The sequence below is a fragment of the Pyrgilauda ruficollis genome, unplaced genomic scaffold (genome assembly GCF_017590135.1).
Source record: "Pyrgilauda ruficollis isolate IOZ18807 unplaced genomic scaffold, ASM1759013v1 scaffold43, whole genome shotgun sequence".
Lineage (NCBI taxonomy): Eukaryota > Metazoa > Chordata > Aves > Passeriformes > Passeridae > Pyrgilauda > Pyrgilauda ruficollis.
Window position 1 is genome coordinate 7319765 of NW_024525823.1, and position 14789 is coordinate 7334553.

Below are 14789 nucleotides of genomic sequence, written 5' to 3' on the forward strand. Positions count from 1 at the left end.
ACTTAAATTGTTTATAAAAATGTTTAATAAAAAAGTAGGGGTACTTGGCAGCTTTAATCAGCTGAGATTTTTTTTTAATTCAGAGGGAAAATGCAGAGCAAGATACGAACAGATCTGTGTTAGTTCTCGAATCACCAATAGTAAAATAATCCGTTAAGTGAAATTGTCTGTTATGGTGTTAAATTAATGCTATTTGCAGAAATGGGTGGAGCAGTTTATATCTCCTAGCTGTTATTTTGCAAACCTGCACACTTGAGTAAGTAATTGTTCTATGGTCAGCTCCCATGAAGGGAATTTTGGTCAGGTAACAGTTATTCTTGTTTTAAGTTTCTGTTGCATTTTTCAAGCAGGGGTAGTTTCAGAATGTGTGGGGTCATTGCAATTGCTGCTGTTCGATCATTTAATTTGTGCTCTGTCCAGTGAGCGTGATTATGCTGGGCTTCCAAAACTTGACTGTAAAGTCTAAATAGAGAGACAATTGTACTTAGATGGTGAAGAAAGGAGAAGGTTTGGAGAGGGAAGTGTTAACTCCACGGTATGAAATGCCCAAATGGCAGAAAATGGCTGTACCATGTATTAGTGTAAATATCTGCTTTTCTGTATAAATGCTCACCGCTTTCATGTGGTGTTTACAGACAGTCTGTCATATTTCCACATTGTAAAGGGAGAGGCTGTGGTATATTTTGTTCCCAAGCTGATTGCCTGCTCCCCCTGCTGACTTGCTTGAGGTACACCAATGACTTCAGTTGTAAAAATCATCTCTTCTGTTGAACTTTCGCAGCTGGGAAATTAATACAAGAACTATACATTTAAAATGTGTTTCCAAGACCTTGCATTAATAAGTGAGTTTTTAAAATCTACTTGGTTTGGATATACTAATTTTCTAAATTCACAGATTTCTGAATGGCTGGATTTCTTGCCCGATTTTCTGTAACATGGAACTCTACGAAGGTTTTGCCTGATAAGAGGAGTTCCAGCTTTCTGAAATTTTGCAGAAGGCAAATTTGGGATAAGAAACCCTCTGCTTGAATAGTCATGAAGTAGTGCAGTGACTGGAAGAGGAGCTCACATGGTGAGACAATTAACATTAATACTAAGGAGCCATATTTAATTTGGGATGTTTGCAGCTCATTTCTGCAGTGGAGATCATGGTTTTATTTCCCTGCAGTCTGGTTTACTAGCATTTAAAGAATTGCTAGATGAAAATGAAACTGGAAAGAGCTGCACGCTTAGAACATACACTGCTCTGACTTGTGGACAAAGCAGCTCTCTGTTTTGACAGATGAAAAGTGAGGTTGTTTTGCAAAATAATAGTGTGTGGAGACAACATCAGAAAACTATTGAGATTTGCTTTAAACACTTCAAGTTGCTTTCAGATGCCTGCTGAACAAAAAAAAGGAAATAAGTTGAAATTAATTATTCATTTATCTTAAGAACAGAAACATGGATGAGTGGTATTTTAAACAGGGACAGCAGAACATATTGTTAATGCTCATTTTGCAGAGGAAACGAAATGCAGAACTTCAGAAGACAAAAGCATTGTTGAGGTTGCATTTTCCTCATTGACAATGGGCTAAAGCAAAACAGAAGTATTCTGAAATAAATCTTCCTGCAAAACCCAGAGAACTATTAAGCAAGTGGAGAATTGACTAATTGATCTAGAAAAATATTTCAATACTTCTTGTAAAAGTAGTTTTCTGTGTTCCAAAGTATTGTTGTATTTAAAAAAAAAATTGCTTTAATGTTTCTTTGTGCAAATACTGTGTGATGGCCAGGACCTCAGTGCCAGCACTATGCTTCTGTGTTTGTCCATTTTGAAGCAAGATTTTGTCAGCAGTTGCCTGAGCTCCAGGCTGTCAGTTTATTAAAGCATTGCTATGTCTTACTGATCTTTGTCATACAGTTTACTGGAAATATTCAAGTCTTTTTTTAATCACAAAACTCTTAAACCATTCTGAAAATGTCTTCATTTTGAAGAAAAACCCTTAAATTAAGCCATTTGTAATTATGAGATTTCAGAGCACAGGGGTAGCTAGCAGTGACCAAATAACTATACACAGGTGGTTAGAAGCTCTCATTTTGGCACAGGACTGTAACCTTTGTTAATATTGATAATAAAACCAGAGTCCCTCCTTCTTGAGAAGCTGAGACATGATGCAGTGTTAACCTTAAGGTACCAATAGTATCATTTGGACTACAAAAGTGAACTAACAATTTAGGGAGTTTTTACTAACCTGCATTCTATTAAAAGCCTCTAATAAAAATTAGGCTCTTATTTTTGTGCTAATACTAATTGCTGATAATACATGCTTATGTTTGTCATTCATTACGTGGAACTGTACCAATCAGTGGCTGACTGAGTCTCAGGCACTTAAACATGTAAATTAACTATTAGTCTAGTGTCTTTGCTTTTTTTTCTTTTTTCTCTTAAATGCTAATGAAATTTCTCCATTCTCTCCTCTAGCAGGCTCTCCTTATTGGTAATTTGTAGAGTTTGCTTTTGTTATCATTTGTAATAAATGCTGGATACAGTAAAAAACATGAGAACTTAAAATCCTTTAGTTACTGTCTTCTACCTGCTTTACCTTGTAGAAATTTTTTATCTTTCCTGAAGTGTATTAGATAAAAAGAGTTCACATTTGCATCCTGGTCCTCAAAATGGCTCTTGCTTTTTGACAGAACTTTCAAGAGGTTTGTTGGGTTTTTCTGGTTTGTTTGTTTGTTTGGTGGGTTTTTTGGTGGTTTTTTTTGTGCGTTATTCTTGGGGATTTTTTGTGTTTCTCTTTTCTGTTTTTGTAATGGAGCTCAGAATTCTGCATCAAAAACCAGTTCTCATTAATAGGAGAATGTTATTGTTTTTTTTTAAGTGAGCATTATTACTCTTTCATTCCCTGTTTGCTAAAGGCAGCATGCTTGCTTTGTAGTAATATTAAACAAAAAGGTTTGTAACAAAATTATTTCTATAATAGATTTTTAAAAGTTGGCTTTTACGTGTGCTTTGTGGTACAAGAAATTCAGTTACCCCTAAGATGCACATCTGTAGTGATTCCTTGTGTGTCTTGTGTTCTTAGGAATGGGAGAAATTCATAAATTTTGGTAGCCAGAAGAAATAAATTATTGATAAGTGAAACATAAGTGTGTAAAACATATGGTATGATAGTGAATTACTGTTTTTTTTTAATATCACCTCTTAGGGAGCAGAGATATGCAAATCTGAGGCATGAATAATTGTTTAAAATTTGTTTTTTATAAAGGAAAAATAATCCCTATTAAGGCATTCACAAAACAAAATGGAAAAAAATCTTTGGAAGAAGGAAACTAGTGTTTATGTATCATTCATTAAGAACATTATTGCTTCAAAACTAGCTGCCAGAAATGTAACCTAAGTCTTTTACCTAAGTTTTTAGTGTAGAATTATCTTTTTTTTTTTTTTTTTTTTTTCTGCACTGAAATGTAATTTAGAAATGGGAGAATTATGGGAGGTGGAGTAGAAGAAAACATTGTGCTGGGTAAAGCTTTCTGTGATGGCACATGTGTTGCCATCACAGCATACACATCTGAGGTGGTGAAAGCACAGCAGTCTGTCAATCTCTTGTGTAATGGGAATATATAACTCCCAGCATGCCACCGCTGGTTTATTTCCTCAGAACTGGGGTCTGTTTTGGCAAGCCAAAATGCAACAAGTGTCTTTATAATAACCACAGGGTCTGCAGGAAAATCAAGTGTAATGATCATAAAGGTGGTTTATGTATTAAGATGGTGAAGTCCTGTGAAAGAGGAATTGCTGGTTTTTCAGAAAAACTTGATCTATTTCTTTACAGCATTGTTCCTGGATCCTTTTATTTCTTGGTACTATAAAGCAAATTTGTTAAGCTAAAATTAAGATACTTATAGAAATTTTACTTAATGGCTTATCTTGTAGTAATTTTTTCTTCCTTACCCCTCCCCAGTATCACTTGTCCTACCCATTTTTATTTTTCATTCGTGTTTTGTGCCTGAAGGTTAGAAGAGGCTGACTGTGCTGGAAGTGACTGCCTGCCTTTTGATTATTCATGGACAGTAATAGAAGGCACTTAAAAAGAACAATGAAATTGCTTATTTTTGTGATGGGCCATCTGTTGAATTGTTTTTTGCAACAATCACACAATAGTATCTATGTCATATCATTCTATTTTCAACAGCAGCTGATTATGTATAGTTGGCTACTTGTCTTTATTTCTGAAGTCCCATGACCATTTTAAATTCACCTCTGCAAACCTTTGCCTCAAAGGTAATAGAAATGTAAAACAGCCGGTGTGTATCTCTTTTTATCTTCTGGGTTTTTTTTCATGTTGTTACTAATTAAGTAGGCTCTTAAATGTTTAGGTCTGTTTTCTGTGTCTCCCACCTGTAGTTTTATAATAGAAGTTAACATGGAATCATTTAGCAATTGGTAAAGAAATGGTGGAGTTCTGCAATAAAGAGTGGGCAAGTTTTGAAAGACTGTGGTACATTCACTGCTTATTAATTATCCCTTTTATTTTTTTCTCACCAAGCAATAATTAGAATCTTTTTCCATGGCTTTCACTAACAAGCATTTTCCTAGCTACAAAGCCACTTGCAGATCTATTGCAGCAGAAGCTGAAAGCAAGATATAACAAATGTGTTGTCTTCTCAGGTCACTGACATTGCTGATGCCATGATTCTGAAGCAGCTTTTTGAAAATCTCTTCCAAAATGGGGTTGTCGTTGTGGCAACATCTAACAGGCCGCCAGAAGGTAAAAACAAACATTCTACCAGTGTTACCCAAATCCAGTGAATCTCAGTATCTTGCAAAACAGTTGTGTTTATATCATACAGTATTTAAGGAACTCTGTAAGAATCAGAGATAGTCCAGCTTGTCCCTGGTTTTTCTTGTTCTTAAAGAAGGAAAGTTTTTCCACTTAATCTTACCGCTCCTGTGTCTCAAACTCAGAGTACTCCTTTCTCCACCACTCTCAAAACCTTCTCTTTTCTCATCTCCTCTACTTTATCCAAACCAGTGAGAGGGTGTTTGGGCGGAGGGCAGTTGAGGAGGGGTAAAATATTGCCTGTATCGAGTGTGTTTAAGGATAGGAAAAGATCAGATGCTGCAAAAGAAGGGAAATGATACCACATTCCTTCCCAGTTCCTAACTCAGAAACTTGCAGATGTGGTTTACCAGCTTGAAGGAGAGCCACTTACCAAGATGCCATTCTTACCTTCTTACATGCTGGTCTGAGAGAATTAAGTGGAGAGTTGTTTAAATTTCTACCTCTTCTTTACAGTGACTAGTCATTTCTAGTGATTAGCTAAGTAGATCCTTCTACAAAGTTCCCAAATCTGTATGGATTTTAACCGCACAGTAATTGTAATTTTTTGTAAAGGAGGAAAATGTTTGTGTTGTAGAGCATTAGCAGTTAGCATAATGCATAAACTTTAATGACATTTCAGATTGATCAATTTCAAATACTGAAGAGTTACCTTAATTGTTAACTGTAACAACCATTAATTTTCCTACCCAAATTAATTGAGTAGAAGACAATCATTAATGATGGGCAATTCTACAATGAACTTTATCTTAGCAAAAAACAAAAAAACAAAACCAAACCAATCAAAAAAACCCACCCAAATGTTTTTATTAGGGGAGAAAATTATTTCCCATTGGCTTATTTTCCTTTTTTTGCACAAACAAGATGGAATTGTAACTACTGTAGTTGTGTTGACTACAGATAAACTGAATGCTGGTGCTTTACTCACTTGAGAGCCATCCTTGGGGTTTTTTTTAAGCACTACTCTTTAAAGTTCAGGAGAATTTTTTACCATAACTTGAGGATTGTAGCCAATGTTTTAAATCAAGATGTCGTTTCATGACCTTTATTGTTGTACGGGTGTTTTTCATGTATATTAAGTCACTGTACCAGCCTGAATACATCCACCTGTATTAAGTATCCCAGAGAATGACAAGAACAACATTTCCAGAGCTGAGCTGTGTTGCAGTCCGGGTGTTGGCTGATGCCCCTCTTTGGTCACTGTTTGGGAATGCTCAGGGTGTGTCTGACATGCCCTGCATGAAAGGGAGTCAGGTTAGTGTAGTATGCTACACCAAGGTGTAAGACTGAATGGAGAGATTTGTTTCTTGTGGATACAAGAGGGAGAAATGGCTTTTTCATTAGAGAGCAGATGTGCCCAGCTGCTGACCATTAGTGATACACGTAACTTTGTTCAACTCCTGCCCCAGGAGAATGTGAGGGGACGTACTGAGACTGTATTTGAGGAGTCCTGGCTTCTTTTCTCCACCAAAATTACTGTTTATTTTTCTGATCTCGTGAAACAGAGACATAATACACAACTTACAGTCCTGTTAGCTAGAAGAGCTAATGGGAGTAGCTGTCTTACACTACTGTTGCATGGTCACTAATTTTTGCAAGTAAATACTCAATTGATTGCTATATATTTTAACAAATGTATGACTATCCTGATTTGCTCAGTTGGGAATGAGCATGATACATGGCTTCCTAGAACTTTGTTAGTAATTAGGATAATGGAATTGCCTTTACTGATAATTTTTCTAAATGTTTCCACATACTATCCAATTTTGTGAAAACCATTGTGTAGGTGCCCTGTTGCTGTCTCGTGGATGCAGCATCTTCTGTCCACCGTGAGGTGTTGGTAAAGCGTAAAAACTTTAGTGTAGCTGTATCCTTCAGGCCTTATGGGGAGTATAAAGGATAATCATAACCTGGCACGTGCTTTGTGTGGAATTTTGTTGATATGTTTGCCAGCTGTCTGTATTCTCTTATTCAGTCCTCTTGTCAGTTATAGGTGCTAAGCTGCCTTTTTGTAAGGCTTCCGAATATTAATGAAACAAAGTAGATCATCATACAGTTTTAAGTGATTGTGTTTTTAAACAAGTCATTGTGTTATGAGCTCGTTGGGCAGTTGGTTAATTTCCAGAGAAGAAAAGTTTATGTTGTATAAATATCTAGAGAATAAGCAAGATGAAAAATGCTACTTCAGTCTTGTTAATTTGTATTTTTTTGATGATGCAGATCTGCATTTTGTTACATAACATACTATTTTTTTTCTTTATTCAGTTGTATTTTTAGCAACTTTTCCTAAGTTTACATATTAATTTAATTTTCAGGTTTTTTGGCCTTAGGGGTGATCCTTTTTCTTGCTTTTGAGGAGGGGGTATACCTGGCAGAATTGCTAGAAGATAAAATGTACCACAGTATATCAAATAAGAATGGTGCTAACTTAGTGGAGACAAATTGTGTATTTTTAGATTGTGTGGGGTTTTTGTCCTCTGCCAAATACTTGGGTTTAGCAGTTGCATAGTTTGGCTTTACAATCTATACTAATGTATACCCAGCATTGCAAATATTTTTTATACCCTTACTTTAAAACAGATGCTGCTCTAATTTCTTCTGCAATAATTAGTTATATGTCATTAGAGATCTAAGTAATTTTTTGCTCCCTGGTCTTTTCACTTCTCAGGATGTTCCGTTCTTCCTTAAGATTGTACTGAATTTTCATATAGTAAAATAAGAGAAATGGATTTTGGCTCTCCTTTTCTGCCTTTTGTTCCTCCTCCTGTCTCTAGCAGCACTGAGTTCTATTTGCTAGACTAGAAGACAAGCTGACATTATTAAGACTAAGTAGCAAAATGGTGCTGATTTCTTTTCTTTCAGATCTGTATAAAAATGGTCTTCAGAGGGCTAATTTTGTACCATTCATTGCTGTGCTGAAGGTAAGGAGAGCCACTTGTTCAATGCTTTTCAGTTTTGCCTGCTTTATTAATCAGTTTGTAGAAGATTTGTAGAGGATTGCTTTGATGCAAATTTCCACATTTTATATATCTGCTTTAACTGTTTGGAGCAAAACTAATTGAAGATAAGGCAAGAAGGGACTTTTTTCTTCTGGAATTAACATATTTTTAAAGCTGTACTTTTTTAGCATGACAAAAAAAACTACTGTTTTATCTAAGACATCAGAAGGTGTTTGTTTGGATAAGACTTTCCTGCTGGTGCAGGTATGCTGTGTAACATAGTGTCCCTCTACTCATTTATACTGTGTTGTACTTGTGGATATCTTACATTTATAATGCTAGAACAGCTTGCTGTTGCTTTGATATAAGGAAAGTAGGGTTTGTTCTGTACCCCTCAATTGCCTTGTTTCTGGGTCTTTCTCATGTGTAAGTAGTGTTTTTCAATGGCTGTTTGTGAAGCTTCACATAATGTTCAACAAGCAGCAGCTCTGAAGCAAGCTTCCTTCAGTCTGCATGTTGTGTTGTGGGAGGTCAAAAACTACCCATTTAAATTAATAATGGAGGATCCTTCCACTGTGAATAACACAATTGGTGCTTATTTTGCTGTTAAAAAGAATATAAGCTGAAATGACACTTAGAAGTTCTGGACAAGTTGTGGAGATTTTTATTCACAAACTACAATTGTCTTGTTGTGTTATTGGGGCTAACATACAGGTCTCCTATCCTGCTCTGGATTGACATGACATGTAAAATGGAAATAGCAGTGTTTCCCTACTTCACAGAAGTATTGCTAGCATAAACACATAAATAATGTTAACTATGTTGGTGTCTAGGATAAAAGAATTGTAAGATAGAGTTTAGGTAGGTTTGGCTTTGTGATAGGAGATTTGGAATTGCTGAATTGATGCATTGACTGGATGTTTCTGCTCAAGTGGTCAGCAGTAAAGCAGCTGACCGTGCCTAGCAGTTTCAGTGGGCCCTTTAAGAATTATAAGATTGCTTAATTGCCTAAGAACCTTTGAAAATCCCATCTAATGTTGACATTTGTACAATTACCAGATTTAAAAGTTAATATGCCATTGACATGATTATGGCACTCAGGTGCATCTCAGAATGGCTGTGTATGAAGTCAGGGAGGTTACCAGTGAGAGTGGTTCTTACCTGGATGGCTTTAGAGAAGTAAGGAACATAAAAATAAATAAAAAAACCACTTCCATTTCAGATTCTTGAAAAGGGTTTATTTTGTAGCTGACTACATTGGATGAGAATTCCCAATCACAGAGTATTTTCAAGCATAAAAGTAGTTTAATATGCATTTGCTTTTTGAAATTCAGCAACCATGGCAAATAATTCTTTTCTATATGCCTTTCTTTGTTGACTCCTAATTTTCTCCCTGATAAACATAGGGCTCTTTAATTTCAGTGATCGTCAGGCTTTAAGAATACCTATCATGTGTGCTTGTTTATAGTTTCCTTTTTTGTCTTTTTAGCTAGCTGAATTAAAAAATATGAAATGTAGTTTATGCATCAGAACACCTCATCAGGACTGGGAAGGTAATAAAAATTTTTTAGTAGGGAACAGATGGAATGCTGAGAGAAGCAGTAAAGGTGGATTAGTCTAGAGAATGGAGTACTGCCAAACGAAGCAAGTAGCACAACCCAGACTAGAGGCAGATGAATGAAGGGAGAAACAAATGTTAACATAATTCACAAGGGCCTTTCTAAAATACTGGATTTTTTTGTTGTTGTTGTTCTTTTTCCCAGCATCTTTGTGTTTTAACACTGCTCTAAATATATGTGCCTTCAATGTCACATTAATAAATATTACCAGTGTAACATTATTCTTTCCCAAAGATATAATGACCAAAAGTTGGATCCAAGGAAGTTTATTCACAAAACGCTTCTCTGACCCTGGTTGGAAAGTGGAAGGATAAGGGCAAGGTATTAAAATTATTAATAAAAAAAAAAAATCAAAATCTACATTTTTAATTCAATATAGCAGAAGTCAGCATTTAAAAATCACGCTGGAATGTATTCTAGATAAGATTTTAACTATTAACCTTTATGTTACAAAGGTGTGGATAAAACACTGATACTCTGGCTTTGGTGGTTTGAGAAAAGCAGGTTTAGGCCTCCCTGATGTGTGTAGAATCTGTGTGATGGCATTGGTGTGAATGGATAAAGTAGCTTCTGCCTCAGCTGTGCATAATTCCTTGACTAGAATATGTAAATATGATTTCTTCTAGGATTTTTGTGAAAATATGAAGGAAAACACTGCATTGGTTGCTTGCAAATGTTTGATTTACTGTCTTCTCAACCTCTCCCTCTCTCCAAGCCATGTGTGTCTGTGGTAATGTCAGTCTCATCTGACCTGTTCCCTCGTACTGGCTTTGACAGCTGGGACTAACTCCTGTCGTCATTTTCTCTGGGCTCAGAGCTGCCCAGGGGGCTTTTGTTTGGGGTTCAGTGGGAGTGAATAGGTGGGTTGGTTTTGTTTGGTTTTTTTTCAGTAATTAACTCTTATGATCATAAACCTTAAAATAAGACTTGAGCACTAAAAGTAGTTCAAGTTCAGCACAGGAATTTCAAATTCCTTTAAATGTTCTTGGGAAGGTGGAATGAATGGAAACTATTGGCAGTATATTTTTGTGAAGAGATGCTTCACTTGAAATAGATTTCAGGCTCTTTTCATTCCTTGTCAGTGGAACACGTAGTTTCTAGATACCTGGGTAACTGTTACACAAATCTTTTCTTGTCTTCAAATGATCAAAAGAAATGGTTTATTCCCCAGATCTAGAGCTACCCATGTTCATCCTGAATTTTGTTTTTATTTTCTGCAGTCTATGTAATTCCAGTGTCTGTGTTTGTGTTCTATTGTGTATCTATTGTGTTCTATAAAGATAACTGTAAACCAGCTTCTGTGGAATAAGCAAAAAGGTGAAATAGCACTCTAGGGAAGATACAGTTTTCTTCCAGAGTTTGTCCATATTTTCTTTCTAGGTGGTAGATTACTGGGGCAAGTTACTGTTTTGTGAGGTTGCAAGTGAAAATTTCCAACTTTTAGAGCCACATGAAAACTTCTGGTCCTACAGCTGGTAGCCACGTAAAAGCCCCAGGTCTGTGTCATTGGGCAGGTCAGTAGCACCACTGGCAGCTTTTTTTGCCCTGTGTGTGCTCCCAGTTCAATTCTGATCTTATCCCAGTGTTCTCTTCTTTTGAAATATTAAATAGTTTGAGATTTATTTTTTCAGCAATTCTTTAATCCTGTAACTCAAAGCTTTATAAACAGGGGAAGACTCTGAATGATCAGTTCATTGTTGTGGCTATGATTCTTTGGGACACCATATTCCTTATGAAAGAGTTTAGTTTCTGCAACAGATAAGAGTGCTTCTTCAATCCATGAAATTTTACAAAGACAGAGCTTTACAGTGAAAAGAAGTATTAGGAAGAAAAATATTTTAATTCTATAATTATAATTTGATTCAGTCTCTTCTGATTGAGCTTTTAATCTCACAGGATCTCTTGCTGAGCATTTTAAAGTGTGTGGAATTCCTATGTGATTTTTTTTAAAGACAGTTCTTGAGAAAACCATTGATTGCTTGCTCACAGTTACTTTGTTCAAATGCAGAGAGCAGAAATACTCCAAAAATTGTTACTCTCAACCTAAAAGAAATATACAAAGTTTCTAAATGTTTTAAAGCTGATTTACAAATAAAGCTATGTATATTGGAGTCACAGAATCGTTAAGATTGGAAAAGACCTTGAAGACTGTTGAGTCCAACTGTTAACCCATCGCTGCCAAGTCCACCACTAAACTGTGTCCCCAGGTGCCACATCTGCATGTCTTTCTCCGGGGATGGTGTCTCACTTCCTTGGGCAGTCTGTTCCAACGCTTGACAAACCCTTTTGGTGAAGAAATTTTAACCCCAGGTCCTTTTTTGCTGTGGAGCTTTCCAGCCATTCTCTCCCCAGCCTGTAGCTCTGCCTGGGTTGTTGGGAGCCAAGTGCAGGACCCAGCACTTGACCTTGTTGAAGCTCACACCACTGGCCTTGGCCCATGGATTCAGCCTGTACAGATCTCTCTGCAGAGCCTTCCTGCCCCCAGGCAGATCAACACTGTGCTAATCTTTAACAACTTGATGTAAGATATTATGTGAGGCTCTTGGGGGAAAAAAAAAGGGGAAAAAAGAATGCTTTAATGCTTTAATGTTTTGGCAGTAATTTTGACAACATTTTAATTTTGGCAGACATTTAATGAAGACATTTACTTCAACCCTTAACTGTTCTGAAATCCTAACTCTAATTCAGTGGCTAGTTCAATGTTTCATTCTCTGAAAATCAGTAAGGAAAGCTCCTCAAATAATTTGTTGTGTAGAGTGTGTAACTTGAGTGAGCAGTTCTTGCAATTCCAAAGGTTTCCTGGAAGCATAGCATGAAGCTTCCAAATGTCAAGCTGTGTTGAAGTACCAAGTATGTAACTTCTTTGTTTTGTCAGGTTTTCTTCATGCAATAGACTTGCACTACACTAAATTTTAACTAAAAGTCAAAAAATTTTAGGGCCTTTCGTAGTCTGAGTATAACTTTAAAAGGCCCAATTTTAGAAAAAAAGTCTTTGGCTTTGACTACCTGCGTTTTGCTTTGAGTGAAGGGGAGGAATCAGCTAGAAATCTATTGTCAGTAGGACATGAAATTGCTTTCAGCATCTTTTTTTTCCCTTCTTGTTTTTCTTCTGCTATTAGGGACCAAATAATTATTTATTTTAAAACTGGTTAAAATTACTTTTAACTGTAAGTAAGCATTGTACACTTGTCTCAAGTAGAAAGCAATGCATTATTTATGCACTGTATTTCCCTGTCTTTCTTGAAATCAGTTAATGATTATTTATTTAGAATGTTGCCGGCTGTGGTTTTAATTAAAGTGCACCCTTTCCTACAAAGCAAGAAACTGAGGAATTTAGTTGTCAATAGCTTAGCATGAGAATGTGAAAAATACTTGTTTTAAAAACATTTAGAGCTGCCCCTAAGGAAATTGTGGGAGTTAGTTTTGTACAAAGGCATTTGGTAGATATAAAATGTCTTTGATGGTGCAGTCAGCTTTTGTCCAACCACCTGTGTGAGAAATGCAGGGATTTGTTGAGTGGCGGATCTGCCTCTCTCCTCCCCCCTCTCCCAAAAAAGTCATCTCCTTGATGAAATTGATTTGTCAGTTTGTTCCAGTCTAATGGTGTGATAGCCCAGCAGCTTTCAGTATGTTGAATAGTTAAAACCTGCTTTTGAGGTCAGTGTCAGCCACTCTGACCCCTGTGAACTGTCACCTGAGTCAGAATTGCAGGGATTAGGCCTTTGATATTGTGATGGCTTCGCCTATCAATTGACTTTTTCATTACTGAAGATGTTGGGCCTTTTATTTCCCTTCTTAGTATGTAACCAAGCAAACTCCTAAGTAGAAGGAGCATTTGTTCTTGTTCTCTCTCTCTGCAAGTAATAGAAGTGCTCATCTTTTGTGAAGTGTACCTAATTAAACATAGAAAAAATAAAAATAGGAAATACAGCATGATTGCAAGTATTTTGTGCTGCAAGTATTTTTCTACCTCAGTATAATTTCTGGGAAATCTTAGTTTGATAAATTTGTGAGAATATCAAGTAATAAAATGTTGTACATAGAAAGCAAGGTGTCAGATTAGAAGCTACTGATCCCTGCTGCATTCAGCTTTCTAAGCCTCTGTGTGTGTGTGTTAAATTTAAACACAAGGGTTATTTGAATTCTCTAGTTCAGAGCACGTAACTGTTACAATATTTTATAATGTACCTATTGCTTTATTGCATTCTCAAGGGATGAACTGTTCAGTTTGTTTACCTTTTATATCTGCCTTAGACACTTTCTCCTAGATGGTTTATTTAGGTGCAGATCAAAACTTTATTTTAGGATTAAATAGTTGCTACTGTAACTCTGTGCCAGGCTTCCTGCCTTCTCCCTTTCTTAAATTGTTAGGATTTCCTGAGCTCTTGATGGTTTGTTTGCTCCTTGATTAAAATGAGTAAATGAAAGCATATCATAGATATGGAATAGTTGATTCCTGCTGTATCAGGGTAAATTAGTCTAATTACACGTGGCAGTTCTGTTTGCTTGTGATGTAATGTGAAATGAGGTCCTGCCTCCCCCTGAAAAGCCTGAGCCAATTAATAAAGCTTTTAAGCTCTTTGTCACAGGCCACCGTGGAGGTCTGCAGAGAAGAACTTTAATCCAATAAACATTTCATTTAGATCATGAAAAGAAAGCATGAGGAGAAGCTCCTACAAGAGAGGGTGTTACCAGCAATTCTAGTTGTGAAGAGATGTGAGGAATTTGCCAAATTAACCAAGAGGCCTTCATATTTAACACATAAATGTGTCAAAACTAATAATAGAATAATTTAATTTGAGTTGAACCTTATATTGTTAAAATTCTAAGAAGCCACAACTGTTTTCTTCAAAGACTTTGCTGTTGAGTTGGATGGACAGGGCAAGGGGAGGTTGTGAGAAACCCAGATAGCAAATAACACTGGCCGAAGCTGGTGGAAAGGGGGAAAAAAAGGAATAGATAATTAGGTGTAATTAGCGTGTATGAATTGTTGTCTCCCTGCCCTTGCCTTGAATAAATTTCAGAGAAAAAAAAACCCTAGTGGCAAAAACCCTTTGATGTAAGAAGAGTCATTGTGGTTTGGCAGCATAAAGGCAGTGTTTTATACTTCTTACATAATGGTTGTGATACAGAAAGAGTGAATGGACCCTGCACCCCCCAGCCTGCTTTGCAGCAAGGACTTTTGGATTCCCTTGAAACAAAATGCATCAGAAGTTTTCAGTTGTGGGTAATGAGGTAGTGGACCTCATCAGAGCTAAGCGTAAGCCATCTTTAGCCTTTGTTTAGATCTTAATCGCTTTTTTTATTATTATTATTCTGGGAAATTCAGTTTTGTAAATCATGACTACTTTTTTTTTCTTTCCTTTTTTTTTTCCTGCCAGCCAACAGTTCTGGCAGGAGCA

General features: G+C 36.4%; 1 protein-coding gene across 2 annotated transcripts in view; it reads left to right on the forward strand.

Moving 5' to 3' along the window:
• AFG1L (AFG1 like ATPase) overlaps positions 1 to 14789 on the forward strand; it is a 60351-nt gene that overhangs the window by 16603 nt on the left and 28959 nt on the right. For both annotated transcript variants that reach the window (XM_041478189.1, XM_041478190.1), the window contains exons 6-7: positions 4658 to 4757; positions 7692 to 7750. In XM_041478189.1, the coding sequence (XP_041334123.1) occupies positions 4658 to 4757; positions 7692 to 7750 (159 nt within the window). The remainder of the gene's footprint in view (positions 1 to 4657; positions 4758 to 7691; positions 7751 to 14789) is intronic.